Below are 14,742 nucleotides of genomic sequence, written 5' to 3'. Positions count from 1 at the left end.
TATAAACTTTATCAACCCTTCTTTCTTACTTATTTTGCCAAAAATATAATTTTTATTTATTTTTCTATCATTTAAACATTAAATATTATTATTTTCCCCATCGATTCCATTATTCAAGATCAATCAGACAACCTGATCAAGTTCAAGGCAATCTTCCTGTTATCATCCTGGCTAGGCCCAAAAATCTTACTCTCAAAATGTTTCAGTTGATGAGCCTAACTGTGGAAGTGTCATCACGTGAGCCGCGCAGGCCCTAGTCCATTTGCGTAAATAAAACAAAAACCCGAGGTGATTTTCGCAAACAATCAAAAAGTGATTCTTAAATAAATAAATAAATAAGAACGTTTTTTTCTCAAAACCGTTTATGACGCCAGCCGTGACATAAACCCCACCGTTAGATTTTGATCCCATTGAGTAGAGTAGTGTAGTGTAGTAGTGAGTGTGAGCAGACTTTATTAGTCAGTCCCTTTTCGTTTTTTAACTTCCAACGTAAGCTACTTTTCTCTCTCTAGTCTGTACCATTTACAAACAGCATTTAAAAAAGCCCCTCCTCCTCTCCATCAAACACAAACACAAACACAAACAGACACTTTCTTCCAGTCCAATATATATACATAATATAATAGCTCTATACTATCCCACTTTCCACTAATAGCATTACCTTCCTTCGCAAGCTATTGTTTTCTTTAAACGACGTCGCTCCTTTATAGTAATATAACTCATCCTTCCCTCACATTTTCTTCTCTTTTTTTTACTACTTTTGTATATTGGTCTTATTGTTGTTATCTCAGCGGTTACACTTTCAGAGTCTCATTTTTAAGAGAAAGAGAGAGAGAGAAAAAGTAACGCTTTTACAAACTCTCCAAGCTTTTTCTTAATTTGTGGTTCGTTTCCTTTTATGCATGATCATTTTTTTTTTTTCTGTTCACTACTCTGCCCTTTGCTTGTTGATGGTTTTTTTTATAAAAAAAAAAAATTTTGTTGGTTTGCTCTGTTTGTTTCCCTAGAAAATGTTAGAAAATGAGACTGAATTAAGCTTTAGATTCTAGGTTTTGAACAATTTGACCCTTGAGAAAGTCAAATTTCGAAATCAGACTAAAGAAGGTGTAGTTGAAACGAAGCAAACATAAAGTTAGTAGCTTTTTAATTCTCATAAATTTTCCCGGGAAAAAAACCAGAAATTTTTTTGTCAAAAGGAGTGATTTTTTAGGCTTGTGCTGTTTTTTCTTGATGATTTGTTTTGATATTCCTTATCTGCTGCTGGATTTTTGTTTTGTTTTGTGGGTAAGATTTTGCTTAATTTATGGTGAATGTGATAGGATAACTGGTTGAGGAGGGTGATCATGGTGAAGGTTAAGAAGGAGAAGGAGGAGCTTGCTGCAGATTCAGCTAAAGAAGTTCGGTTCGCCTCATGTTCTTTGTCATCCAATGGCAATTGTGATAGCCCTGTTCAGAGATGTTCTGTTATAGGGTATGTTGTTCTGGCTATGGCTTTTTTTACAATGATTTCTCATTTCTGAATTGGTTATCTAGGTTCTATACATTTGAAGCATAGGATTCATATGGGAATTTGTCACATTTACTGTGTTGAATACTACCAAGTTTGTCCTATTAGTGAACATTTCACCTAGCATATTTTGGTAAAGCCACATTGTAGTGGTACCAGCAACAATGGTTATTCCATGTATATGTGAGAGACTGTGATTCATGCACCCATTACCATTAGGCAAGATATCACCTCACTTTTTGGGTCAGTAAAATCTAACCATTACCCTTGCAAGGGGAAAAAAATATTGTAGTACTGTTGGTTCATAGAGATTTTCCACGTGGACTATGTTCTAGCACAGTTGGAATGAAGCAAAGGAGCTTTTAATATGGCCATCAGGGTGTTGTAAGACAATAGGAACAATAGGCATGCAAAGCAGACAATGCCAACAACCCTAATTTATGAGTAAAACAGTTTCAATTTTATATTGATATAAGCTGTCATGTTATTGAAGGAGACCAACTGGTCCAACCAGACGTTCAAGGAGAGGCTGGTCAGAAAAAGAGGTCAGTCAATCAAAGGAAACTCTAGTTTATTATTCTATTTTTATATGCAAAATGAATAGTTAGAGGTTACCAATAGCTATATAAACTTTTTTTTTTTTAATTTATTTTTTTAAATAGCTATATAAACTTTTTTTTTTTTAATTTATTTTTTTAAATAGCTATATAAACTTTGTACTATGACTTGGAGAGTATTGAATTAGCATTGATACTACTTCTTGGAGGAACTATAATGCAAAACTAGCTCGCTCATAATAAATTGCTGGTATTTCAGAAGCCAACAAGCCACAGTATTGAATCGTTTAACATTTAGTTTCCTTGGTTTTTTCCCTGAATTTCTCTTGAAATATAGTTTCATCTCTTGGAATTTTAAAAAATAAAAATGGTATTACATAGTTTTATTGAGTGCACATTCTCCCAACATTGGCCTAAGCTATCTCTGGAATTTGTGGCTGTAAAAGTTTTCTAACTTAAATACAACATGACTTTTGATGGGCAGGATAATCTTCTAAGTGCATTAGTCAAAAAGTACAATGGGAAGAAGTGGAAGCAAATAGGTATTGGCATGACATGTTCTTCCGTTGCTTTCAACTTTGTGCTTGTATTAAGTGGCCTATCTATTTGTTTTCTGATGTCAACCATAGTCTTTTATCTTTGAGGAGAATGTTTTAAGAGCTAGTCATGACCCTCATTCATCTGGCTTCAGTTGCTTTGATCTGTTCTTTAGCTGGAATGCTCAAAATATTAGTGGCACTAGCACTTTGTCAATCCTCCTGCTAAAATCATTTGTTGCAATATTAGATAAATGGAATGAGGCATGAGAGCTACTCTCAAATGTGAAAAAAAAATATATATATATATATATATATATAAATTTCCTCATTAATTTTCAGTTTGCATGAATTTCCTTGATTGTCATTATTATGATAAGGCATCATTGGATAGTATACAACAGAAGTAATATAAGTTGTTAATTGCCTTATTCAAAGCTCCTCATTTAATTATTTACATTTCCTGTACAGCTGCACATATACCTGGGCGGACAGATGTTCAGTGCTTACATCACTGGCAAAAGGTTTTGAATCCTGAAGTTGTCAAGGGATCTTGGACAAAGGAGGTATAAATCATATACTGCTACTTTTGGTAGCCAGAAGAATACTGCGTGTGCTCATTTTTTATATCATTGATATGTTATCACGGCACTTATATTAACTCCCCCACCCCGGGATTTCATCTTGGGATTTTCAGGAAGATGATTGTATAATCGAGTTTGTGAAAAATTATGGTTGCAAGAGATGGTCTCTTATTGCAAAGAGCTTACCTGGTCGCATAGGCAAGCAATGTCGAGAGAGGTAGGTTCTGTAGATATCTAATTAGTGCATCAAATATGGGAGGCCATGCTAATTGAATGGCACATGTCCTGTTTGTTTGTTTCACATCATTACTGTCATGTGCAATTTGTTAGTTTTCCTTTATGAGAATAGAAACTTCAGTACAATAGAACTCGCTTCAATCTTGAGGCAGCTCAATGGGCTGAGACCTTCATATTTATCCACCTATTTTTTAGCAATCCACTATTTATGCATGTTATGTTGTGATGTGTGTCAGTTGAGGGTTTTGTGCGCGTGTGTTATTGGTAAGTTACATGTGCACCTAGTGGGTTTTGAACTAATGACCTCATCCTCCGCCTTACCCTGACAAGGGGAGGAGGTGCCATTTGAGCTAGAGCTCACTGGCTATATCTGTTTATAGGATTATGAAGCTTGTAAATTGTAATTTATTTTCCAGGTGGTTCAATCATTTAGATCCAGCTATAAACAAAGATGCATGGACAGAAGAGGAGGAGTCAGTTATTGCTTATTACCACCATAAATATGGTAACAAGTGGGCACAAATAGCAAGGTTTCTACCTGGAAGGTATGTATCTGAGATCAATTTACTGCAATAGATCACTTACAATAGAGTACTAACATTCTTGGAATACACACATTATCATTGCAAAGAATTTACTGTTGAAAGATACCCTTTGAGATTGACCAATTCTGTCTTTTGTAGCTTCAATAAAGTAAATTCTTTTGGATATATTTTTATAACAAAGGGAAAAAAATGCAGCTTATATTAGTTCTTTTAGTCTTTAAAATTAAGTGGCTGAATTCTTCTTTGGATTGAGTTATTGTGGCCAAGTGTTCACTAGTTAGTCAGTTTTGGTGGTAGTGTAGCACGATCTAATCCAAAATTTTCGCCCAATTGAGCACGTCGAGCATATTTTTTCACAGTAGCAGGATAACCTTTACTTTCTTTGCCATGACAGTTTTAGGGATCCTAAAAATATGGCAAATAGTGCAGAAAGAAAGTAACAAACTGGAAAAGATATTTTCTGGGTAGGGACCATTACATAATGAATTCTACCTTCCTAACTTGCACCAAGCTTTAAAAAATTGTTATATTTTTGGCGTCCGTTGTTTTATTGTTTGAACCTTGAATAACTAAATGTGCATTACTTACGTATTTTGTGGGTTAACTTAACATTCCCTTGTTGATTGAAAAGTGACAAAATTACTGCACTTATGTATGCATTTGTACCATCACATCGGTTAATATGTTTGCTTGCAATTATCAAATAGAGAGATGGAGGCCTTCTATTGGATATATCATAATCTTCTCATAATTCATTGATGTCGAGAATTGGCAGGACTGATAATGCGATTAAGAATCATTGGAATTGCTCAATGAGGAAGAAACTGGATTCATACTCAACTGATGGTTGTGACACAACATGTGAAAATATGTCTCCTGATTTCAGCAGTCCTGAAACAAAATCTACATCTCCTGATTTCTGCAGTTCTAGTACAAAACATGAATGCACGAAGGTTAAAGTAAAGAAACTGAATTTCAATAAAATGTTCTCTCTCAATCACAGCATGGAGTTGGAGCACAATGTTGACACTTGTTCTACAGACTTGGTTCTTGGAAATGCTTATAGAGGAGAAATTCATTTAATGGCAAAAAGAGGGGAACCTGAACTGGTAGATCCACTAAATGGGACACAGAGTAACCACAAAGGTGCTGCTGCAAGTGGTATCACCACTAGATCATACATACACAATGTTAGCCATGATGAAACAGATGGGCCCTTGGTAGCCACTTTTTTGGATGTTTTCTTGGATGCATCCACTTACACCAAACAAAATCATATTCCTGTTGCTCACAAAATACTTGAAACTCCTAAGAGTTTAAGGGAATATGCTTCAGGTGTTATGAATTCAAGAATGGCCAATGGATCTGGCAATCCATGTTCAACTTCCTTAACATTGGGACTTGGTGAGCACATGGGTCAAGTTGGCAAGAAAAACCAAGTCCATAGGGTTTCGCAACATGCAGTGGATAAAAATCATGCTTACTTGCTGTCAGAGTCACCTCTGGTGAATGATTTGGTTAATGCTGTAGAAGATGGTGGTGGATCACCAACCACATATGTTCATTTTAGGCATCCAAACACTCCATTTTGCTATTCTACTCCAACATACCTTGGACAAAGTATGTATGCTAATGCTAGCAGTCCAGAATCTACATTAAGAAATTCGGCCATGACCTTCAAAAATACTCCTTCTATAATAAGGAAGAGAACTTCAAGAAAGAGTAGTAATGCCAACCTTCCTGATGTTACCTGCACGCCAGAGAGCACAGTCACATCTATTTGTGATAGACAATATGTCAATAGTACCAACTTCCTAAACACAAAGCGGGGTTTCCTCTCTTTCTTTGGTGAAACTGAAACATCAGTTGCTGTTAAATCTCTGGAAAGATGCCTGGAATATGCATTTGACTTGGAAAAGGAATCAGTTGCTGTTAAATGTGGCAAATCTATTTCTGCAAGCATGTCTCCAAATATTGATATCTGTGCAAATACAATGTAGATACCTTGAAATGATTGAGTTGTAATTAACCTTCTTTTTAGATTTCTTACCCATCTTTTTTGGCTATGAAATCGAGCATAAAACATGTATTACAGAGATATACTTACATTACCATAGTGCATAAGATTTGATTGCATATGAGATTCCCAATTTGGTAGGCATGTTGAATTACATTTTCATAGGCATGCTTGAGAATGAGAGATGACATTTACATATATTTTAGCTCTTAAATTGGTGCCTTTGTCTTCTTACTAGCCCTACATTTATATGACAGAAAAACCAAAACTTTTGGAGATTTGATTGGTGTGAAATGGAGATCCCTATTTTTTAAGTTGATCATCCTATCTTCTGGTTCTATAAGTGTCCTTTATGATTAAATCGAAAAAGAATTGTGTCATGATGCAATTGGTCTCTTTTCTTGGTAGAGATTCTCTATATTCTATCAAAGCTATGACAGGCTCGTGAACTGCATTCAATGGATAGTAACGGATATGGAGAGGTTTTTTGTTGCATTTGCTCTTCTCTATTCTATGAAACTGGGTATTTATCCACAAAGTGTCACCTGAAACTACTGTTATCTTTTTTTATTATAATAATCTTTTGGACAGAATTGCCTACTACTACTACTACTACTACTACTACTATTATTATTTATTTTGTTTTGTGGGCTAACATAGTCATTTCTGTGTATTTGATAAAATCAGGATTAGTTGAAATGTATTTTATTGAGCATATGTTAGACCCAATAGTGGATAGTGATTACAACATGTTAATACAAACAACATTGGGTCCTTTTGTTGCAACTTATAATTAACATTATGTATTTTATTTTAATGTCTTTGTCTGGTCATAAACAACTCTTAATGGGATGAGTTTGGATTCACACACATGAAAATTAAGGTCCCTATCCTCTACTTGTCAAAGTTTAATTTGGTTTGGCACATTAAAAACCAATACATCATGGTACTCTCTTACACATATATATTCACGTCATATATTGTGTTGGTGGATGGCACTATGTGCGGAGAAAATAGCAAGTGAATAGTAGTAGTTCACTCTCCACACTACACGCACACTATTCTAACTGCTCCGGCAACCTTGCCCTCTTGCCTTTGTTCTCATGAAGGGCTCATCATCTTTATCATCAGGTGTGTCATGGTTGTGTATCCTTCATATCTTTATAATAAATATATATGCTAGTAAGTCTTGAGAGTTTAGTAGATAAGCTTTTATCCACTTTGGTTATGTGGATCTTAGTTCAAGTTTTTCATCATTGCCTTATTATACAATCAAAGTTAAAGTAAATTAATTTGTTTGCTAAGTTATATTGATTTCCCAAAAGAGAAAAGGTAATTTTAAAAGATATATATGTGCCTGCAGCATCATAGTGAAATTTAGGAGTTGCTCCTTATTCTGCACTCTTAGATGACACTGACTTTTGTTTTGTACTAATGTATAAATGTAAGAGGTAACATCAACAGTATCAAAGCTCATAAGCCTGTATTAAATGAAAGCAGGTTTGACAGATTAACTTCAAAGAAACAGTGGACCTTATTGGTATGCAAGAGCTGGTCGTGGAGGTGATAGTGCATGCAGAACTGGTTGCTATGCTTAACTCTACGATCCATGCTTTTTATTATTTAGGATTATTGGTTGATGACATTAGGCATGACTCATGAGGCTGAGTATTTGAGGGAGATTTCTTTTATAAGCACGTTTAAATTTTGTAATCGAGCTGCCCATGCTTTAGCCATGGAGGCTCAGTTGATAGAGGGGCCTCAGGTGTGGTTACAGGATTTCCCTCCCTCTCTTTTACCCATTGTAAACAACGACATTTCTATATGAATAATGAGACTGCTGTTTTCTACTAGGAAAGAAAAGTCTTTTCTCCTTTAATTATATCGAGGCTGCTCTTTTATACTGAAAAATAAAAGTCTTTTCCCTTTTATTATATTGAGGCTGCAAATTTGTTTCTTGAGTCTCAAAAGCAGGGATATCATGTATGCCAACATTGCCAAGTTGACCAGTGCTTGCACATATGATGCTTAAGTATCCGTTTGGAAACAGTTTTTTAGATGAAACTAAAAATTTTTTGCTGTAAGTGTAGAAAATAGGTTAAAAAATAAGTTGAATACTGAATAGTACGGTAAGATCTATAAATAACATCAAAAGTGCAATAAGACCTATAAATAGTAGCAAAAATATACTAAAAATGTAGATAAATTGAATTTTTTAGCCCATCCCAAATCGATGCTAAATATGGTATATGCTGTGCTACTAGTGCTAGTGTGGTTTTATAAAGCTAAATGGGATATGCTGTGCTACTAGTGCTAGTGTGGCTTTATAAAAGCTAGATGGGACTTTGACTGTACTATATCTTCTTAGAATCTATGTTGATTGGAATTTTTTTTTTTTTTTAAATATTAACTTTGTTGCATACATCCCCAGTCCCTACACACAACTTTGGAAATTGTGTTCAAAACACCATATTATTTTAAAATAGTGAAATCGTATCTTGAAAACATGATTACATAAATTAACTAAAATCGTGTTTTGAACTCACGATTTAGATTTAAATTGACGTAGTGCAAACATATTGTACAAACTGATGTGTAATTAACAGTGCTATTTTAAAAAAAAAAAAATATATATATATATATATATATATTAATGTGTGTGTACCCCATCAAGCGCAGCAGTCCTCACGCGACCTCTCTTTGTATCTCATAGTTCTAAATGTTTTGATTCTTGCATTATGTATGTATCTGAAGTTTGGATGGAATACATGATTGTCTGTACAGTCTTTTTATATCTATCTTATCCCTTTCATTTTGAATGTGATTGTAATCTCCTTTTCCTTGAATCAGTACGCTGCATATTATCCTTATCCTTGACACAGTCAGATTTCCTTATCCTAAGCACAGTCAGATTTCGGTGGTGGTGTGATTTAGTTTACTCCCCTGTTTTGAACACCCCATGGGGTAGTCCTTTATAGTTTATTCCAATACCATCTTAGAGTACTGGCTTTTACCACACTTAATACATTTCTCGTGAATGATTTTCCTGCATTTAAGTCTTCGTCCCATTGTCAAAAGTCTTATAACTTAACTCACGTTTTGATATTTCCAATATTCACGGTTCAAATCTCCTCACCCTCAACAATCAAATTATTAAAAATAAAGAAGGTTACTTCCACATTCCTAAGATCCAATAGGATCCTAAATGAATTATTAATTGGCAAAATCGATCTCGTAAGCCCTCATGAATTCCAATTATATATGATTATCTCTATCTTATCTCTCTCTCTCTTGCAGGTCATAATCATAAATGCGGAATAATCTACCATTGATGACACCTCGGATTGAAAATAACATTGTAAATTACACAATGAAGTGAAAGGTGCCGTTGATATCTATCTAGAATCTACATCAGGAATTAAATTATAGGAAAGCCGCTACAAAACAGCCTAAAACTCATAGTTAAAGTCGCCACTATTAGTTAGCACTAGAAGATTAACGAAAAGATGCTCTTTGATTTATTTTTTCACTGTTTGGAGAAGGCAATTCAAACGTTATTGATGGAATCATATTAGGTTAACAAACTCTTGGTAATTGTCAATAGTTGTGTAAATTTCTTCTTGTAACAAATTTTTTTCATTGTAATAAGAACTTGCCGAACATGTCGGTGAGAGTTTTTAGCACAACTTAAAAATAGGCCATCTTTTCCAAGGGATTTTGTGATGTAGAAAAAAAAAAAAAAAAAAACTGGTGCAATATTATTATGCCCCTATTTTACTTTCTGATTTTGATTTCATGAACTCCTTTATTTTGCTCAGCTGATTGGACTGTTCAAATTGATCCAAGTGTTACCGACTACAGGTACTCAAGTACACATTGAAGGAACAACATTATACTAAATTTCAACTACACATAATTTTGTTTGTTTCTTTCCTTTTTTTTCAACATTACACCTGATTATTAGATTGCATTTTTTTTTCCGCATGTTTTTTTCTGCTTATGAAGATGTTCTTTTCTTTTGATTATAGAGCTTGGCTTGTGTTCAGTTTTTAATGAACACACATTAAACAACCAACTCATGTCCAATAGGACCCGCATCTAAATTTATAGAATAATCACAATGTCAGCCTCGCTTAACTCTTCCATAATTTTAAACGTTTAAAAATTGGATTGTTTTTAATTATTGAATTGGGATTTTCGTTTAGCTATGCCTTCAATTGTTTTTTTGGATAATTTTTAAATATTAATTATAAGACTGCAAATGTTAAGAGTGTTTTGAAATTATGTAATAATAATTATTAATTTAGTTATAATGTCTCAATAAAATTATATATTTTATAAGTTTATAATCAAAATAGTGTATCATATAGACTTTTAAGTTTTAACTAATACAAAAATAAATTTTATCCGGACATTCATATTTTGTCACACCTCAAAAAAAAAAAAAAAATTGTCACACATGGTTTATGAATGCGTAATTATGTGAACTCACAACCTTTTAATTTGCATATGGTTCTCAAACAATTCATAATATTAATTAGTATAAAAACTAAATAAAAATAACGACATTAAAAAGTACTAAACCAATATAGTGAATAAAGTAAACAACTATCACATTACTTATTATATTATAACCACAAAGTAAATGAACTTTTCAATCTCCTAATTTATGTGAAAGTTTATGGACACAATTTTTAAGCCTCTTTCTAATGTGAATAACAAAGAATAGTGGAGAAAAAAATAGTAAGTTTATGTGAAAATAATTGTTCACCAATTACAGTCAACCATATCAGCAAGTTATGAATTATCATTTACTAAAAAAAAAAAAAGTTATGAATTATCAAAAGAAAAAAAAAATATATCATCAAGTTATAATACTTGTGAACAAAATATGTGGATAAAAGAAGTTGATTTATAAATTCTATTCCCACCTTTTTATCACACATGACAAAAATAAATTTAAAAAAAAAAGGAAAAAAAAAAAGGACAATCTCAACTTGATTAAGATATTTTCTTTTAGGATTCTCTGTTAACACTTTGTCCATTTATTTTATTTTAAATATAGAAGGATTGAATTTAGATTCTCACCCAGAAAAAGAAATATTCATTTTAAAAATATAATTTTATGGGATTTGGCAATAATTAGGAGAGGAAGCTAATCAATGACAGCAACATAATGGGGAATTGACAGATGTCTCTCCCTAACCATTTTGGCTTTAAAATTTGACGTGTGACGGTGTCACCTCCTTTTCCTACGGTAACGGTATCACAGTCATCCTCACCTGATAATTGAACGCGCGATTCCGATTTTGACAGATCCGGAAAGAAATTAATGGAAAGCGCGCCAACAAAACAAACCAAAATTCGATACCACAACCACAACTAACCAAAATAAATAAAAACACTGAATGATTCACAATTCCATTTATATATATTTCTCTCTCTCTTTTTCTATTTCTGACTCACTACCCTTTCTATTTTTCTTTTACACTTGCATTCATATTTCACTCTCTCTTTCTCTCTCTAAATTCTCATTCCAGACAAATCCCTTCTCTCTCTAAAAAAGAATTTCTTTGTAGTTCGAGTTGAAAATGACTTTCTCGGAAAAGACGATTCTGGTTACCGGAGGAGCCGGTTTCATTGGCTCTCACACTGTGGTTCAGCTTCTCAATGAAGGCTTTAGGGTTTCGATCATCGACAATCTTGATAATTCCGTCACCGAAGCTGTTGATAGGGTCCGTGATTTGGTCGGCCCTAAGCGTTCTCAGAATCTTGAATTCCATCTGGTATCTTCTTTTTTTGTGTGTGTAAATTTCTGTTTTGTTTTTTTTTTTTTTGAGAAACAATTTCTGTTTTGTTTGGTTGCCGAGAAAATGAGGGAAAAGAAGCTTTGTAAATTATAGATTCTTGAATATCTTGAGCAATGCTGGTTTTAGTTTCGGGAGATTTGTTTTTTCTTTAAATTTTTTTTTTTTTTTAACAGTTTCTTGGCAACCAAACGCTGGCGTTTGAGGTTTTTGGCTTTTGGTTACATTACGTGTTGGTTTGATTGCAGGGTGATCTTAGGAATAAGGAGGACTTGGAGAAGCTCTTTTCTCAAACACAGTATGTTTAATTTCAATTACATTAGCAGTGCTATGAATTTCACTGTTTTCATTCAATTTTACTGTTAAATATTTTCTGCGGAAACAAACAGAATTATAGACTTTTTGAAGAGTTGGCTTAATTTTGTGCCATTGGCTTTGTTTGAGACAGATTTGATGCTGTGATCCATTTTGCTGGCCTAAAAGCTGTTGGGGAGAGTGTTGCAAACCCTCGCCGTTATTTCGATAACAATTTGATTGGCACTATTAATCTTTATGAGGTTATGGCAAAATATGAATGCAAAAAGGTGTGCCTGCAATTAAATTTCTTGAACTCATTTGATTTTGTTTCTGAATCTTGCGCTTGTAACAAATGGTTTGGAAGTGAATCAACAATAATCTGTGTCTTAAAAGAATTTTTTGCTGTTGAGTTATGTATTAAATGTTCATTTTAGTTGCATTTGATTTTGCTAAATCTTTGATTCCGGTATATTTCTTTCAAATCATAACTGCATAAACTATGATTTGTATATGTAGCTGTATATTTGTGGTAGTAACATTGGTGTTTTTGGTGTCTTACTGCTAAATTGTGAAGTTTGTATGTTTGATGTCTAATTCTTTTGTTGCCACGGCCCTTGTAAATCACCCACCATTGTAACTATCAAATCATAAAAAATGTCTAATTATTTGTTTGTCGAAATTAGTTATAGCATTCAAGTTCCAGTTGAATCTTTAACAGAGAATTGTTTAGTCTTAGAATGTGCGCCATTTTTTTATTGATTACATCACATGTTGGCATGCTCTGCCCACTACTGACACAAGTAATGTTATCCTGTGGCCAAATAGATGGTTTTCTCATCATCTGCAACAGTTTATGGTCAACCTGAAAAAATACCCTGTGTTGAGGATTTTGAATTGAAAGCTATGAATCCTTATGGAAGGACCAAGGTATGTATCACTGGGTGCTTAGTAATGTTTTTTTTGGGCATACCACACATAGGATTCGTCTTTGAAGTTGGATAATCCCACTTTCTGTTTCTTGTGTTCATAGGAGTGCAGTTTCTTTTCTTTCCTGACTTTTAATATATTCTATATTTATAGCTTTTCCTTGAAGAAATTGCTCGAGATATTCAGAAGGCAGAGCCAGATTGGAAAATTATATTACTCAGATACTTCAATCCTGTTGGGGCTCATGAGAGTGGTAGAATTGGTGAAGATCCAAAGGGCATCCCAAACAATCTCATGCCATTCATACAGCAAGTAGCTGTTGGCAGATTGCCTGAGCTTAACGTGTATGGTCATGATTATCCCACGAAGGATGGTAGTGCGGTATGTTCTTTATGTATAGTTTTGTATTCCACTTATAATCCTTTATAACCATGGCAGTAGTATTTTACTTTCTGTCATTACATAAAATTCGATTAAATTGACAATTTTTTTGTGCTTACAAAATATCAAATGTTTTTGTGTTAAACAGGTCCGAGACTACATCCATGTCATGGACTTAGCTGATGGTCACATTGCTGCTCTTCGGAAGCTTTTTACTAAAGAGGATATAGGTGATCATTCTTCCTTGCATACGTATTTGTATGTCAATGAATTTTCTGTCACCTGTTAACAGTTTATTAGGCATTTATTTAACACACTCATGCTTTTTTCATGGGATTTCTATGAAAATCTTGTTTTAGCATATCTAGGAAGGGTAAAAGTGAATTAAAAGACAGTTTACTCTCTTAGGTTGTACGGCCTACAACTTGGGAACTGGATGTGGTACATCTGTGCTTGAAATGGTGGCTGCATTTGAGAAAGCTTCTGGCAAGGTGACTCTCACATGCCCCTGCAGATATCTCCCTTATGTAATTATTGGGTATATGCTGAAATTTCTCTCATATTATGTTTCAGAAAATCCCCGCCAAACTATGTCCAAGGAGGGCGGGAGATGCTACAGCTGTTTATGCTTCTACAGAGAAAGCTGAGCGAGAACTTGGTTGGAAGTATGTTGTTATTCTATTCTTTTTTTTTTTATATTTTAAAAGTACATTACATTGATATTATATCATGTTTCTATTGATGCAACTTTCACTATGAGATGGATCCTTTATAACATACCTGATTGTACTATGGTAACCATGCTAAGGCTGTGTTTACGTAGCTGACAAAAGGGCTTATAATGTTTATCTCTGTCTCTTAGCTTGTTCTTACAGCCACTTTTGTGCCTTTTTACAGGGCGAAATATGGTATTGCAGAGATGTGCAGAGACCAATGGAATTGGGCAAGCAAAAATCCGTGGGGATACCAGTCCAAGCCTTGAATGGCATGCTTAAGGGCGTAATAAGCAAATTGTAGAAATTCTTTAGATGACATTCTAGCAAAACCGCATCCCACAATTTATTGAGCTACATGCCTTGCCATCTCAAAAAATAAAGAATTCAACTGTATCAACTTCTCTATATTTCTGCCAATGTTGAGGATAAACTTCATTTTAGCAAACAGATAGGAAATTCAAATTTTTTTAATGAAATTGATGCTGTATGATCTTTCATCAATCTTCCTAGACTCTTTAAGTTTTATAAATTGATCTGAGAAACTAAATGCTTCAGTGAAATACTTCAAACCAGATGCTAATTGTTTTTAGAGATGGTAGAACTCTGCTCAGAGTTCTGTCATTGTGTTGAC

At 33.9% G+C, this 14,742-nt stretch overlaps 2 protein-coding genes across 2 annotated transcripts; both read left to right on the top strand.

Annotated features, from left to right (window-relative positions):
- The first annotated feature begins 763 nt into the window (after positions 1 to 763).
- Positions 764 to 6,108, top strand: LOC115970995. Its single transcript, XM_031090656.1, has 8 exons — positions 764 to 842; positions 1,320 to 1,471; positions 2,001 to 2,052; positions 2,549 to 2,606; positions 3,072 to 3,166; positions 3,298 to 3,401; positions 3,838 to 3,966; positions 4,742 to 6,108. Exons 2-8 carry the CDS (start codon positions 1,344 to 1,346, stop codon positions 5,964 to 5,966), a joined length of 1,791 nt encoding a protein of 596 aa, XP_030946516.1. The 5' UTR covers positions 764 to 842; positions 1,320 to 1,343; the 3' UTR covers positions 5,967 to 6,108.
- Positions 6,109 to 11,249: 5,141 nt separating this feature from the next.
- On the top strand, positions 11,250 to 14,612 carry LOC115972595 (bifunctional UDP-glucose 4-epimerase and UDP-xylose 4-epimerase 1). The gene is made up of 9 exons (XM_031092924.1): positions 11,250 to 11,769; positions 12,039 to 12,088; positions 12,239 to 12,374; positions 12,913 to 13,014; positions 13,168 to 13,395; positions 13,544 to 13,625; positions 13,804 to 13,886; positions 13,969 to 14,060; positions 14,293 to 14,612. The coding sequence occupies exons 1-9, from the start codon at positions 11,575 to 11,577 to the stop codon at positions 14,375 to 14,377; spliced, it is 1,053 nt and encodes a 350-aa protein (XP_030948784.1). The 5' UTR covers positions 11,250 to 11,574; the 3' UTR covers positions 14,378 to 14,612.
- The last annotated feature ends 130 nt before the right edge of the window (positions 14,613 to 14,742 follow it).

This window comes from Quercus lobata, chromosome 12, assembly GCF_001633185.2.
Source record: "Quercus lobata isolate SW786 chromosome 12, ValleyOak3.0 Primary Assembly, whole genome shotgun sequence".
In the NCBI taxonomy this organism is placed as follows: Eukaryota; Viridiplantae; Streptophyta; class Magnoliopsida; order Fagales; family Fagaceae; genus Quercus; species Quercus lobata.
Note: the sequence above shows the minus strand (reverse complement) of the source record. Positions and strands in the feature narration are given on the sequence as shown.

Coding starts and splice junctions, on each gene's coding strand:
- LOC115970995 (XM_031090656.1), top strand. CDS start 1,344: ATGGTGAAGGTTAAGAAGGAGAAGGAGGAGCTTGCTGCAGATTCAGCT. Junction 2,607..3,071: donor GAAGAAGTGGAAGCAAATAG/GTATTGGCATGA, acceptor TTTCCTGTACAG/CTGCACATATACCTGGGCGG. Junction 3,967..4,741: donor GCAAGGTTTCTACCTGGAAG/GTATGTATCTGA, acceptor GAGAATTGGCAG/GACTGATAATGCGATTAAGA.
- LOC115972595 (XM_031092924.1), top strand. CDS start 11,575: ATGACTTTCTCGGAAAAGACGATTCTGGTTACCGGAGGAGCCGGTTTC. Junction 13,396..13,543: donor CCACGAAGGATGGTAGTGCG/GTATGTTCTTTA, acceptor TGTGTTAAACAG/GTCCGAGACTACATCCATGT. Junction 13,887..13,968: donor TTGAGAAAGCTTCTGGCAAG/GTGACTCTCACA, acceptor ATTATGTTTCAG/AAAATCCCCGCCAAACTATG.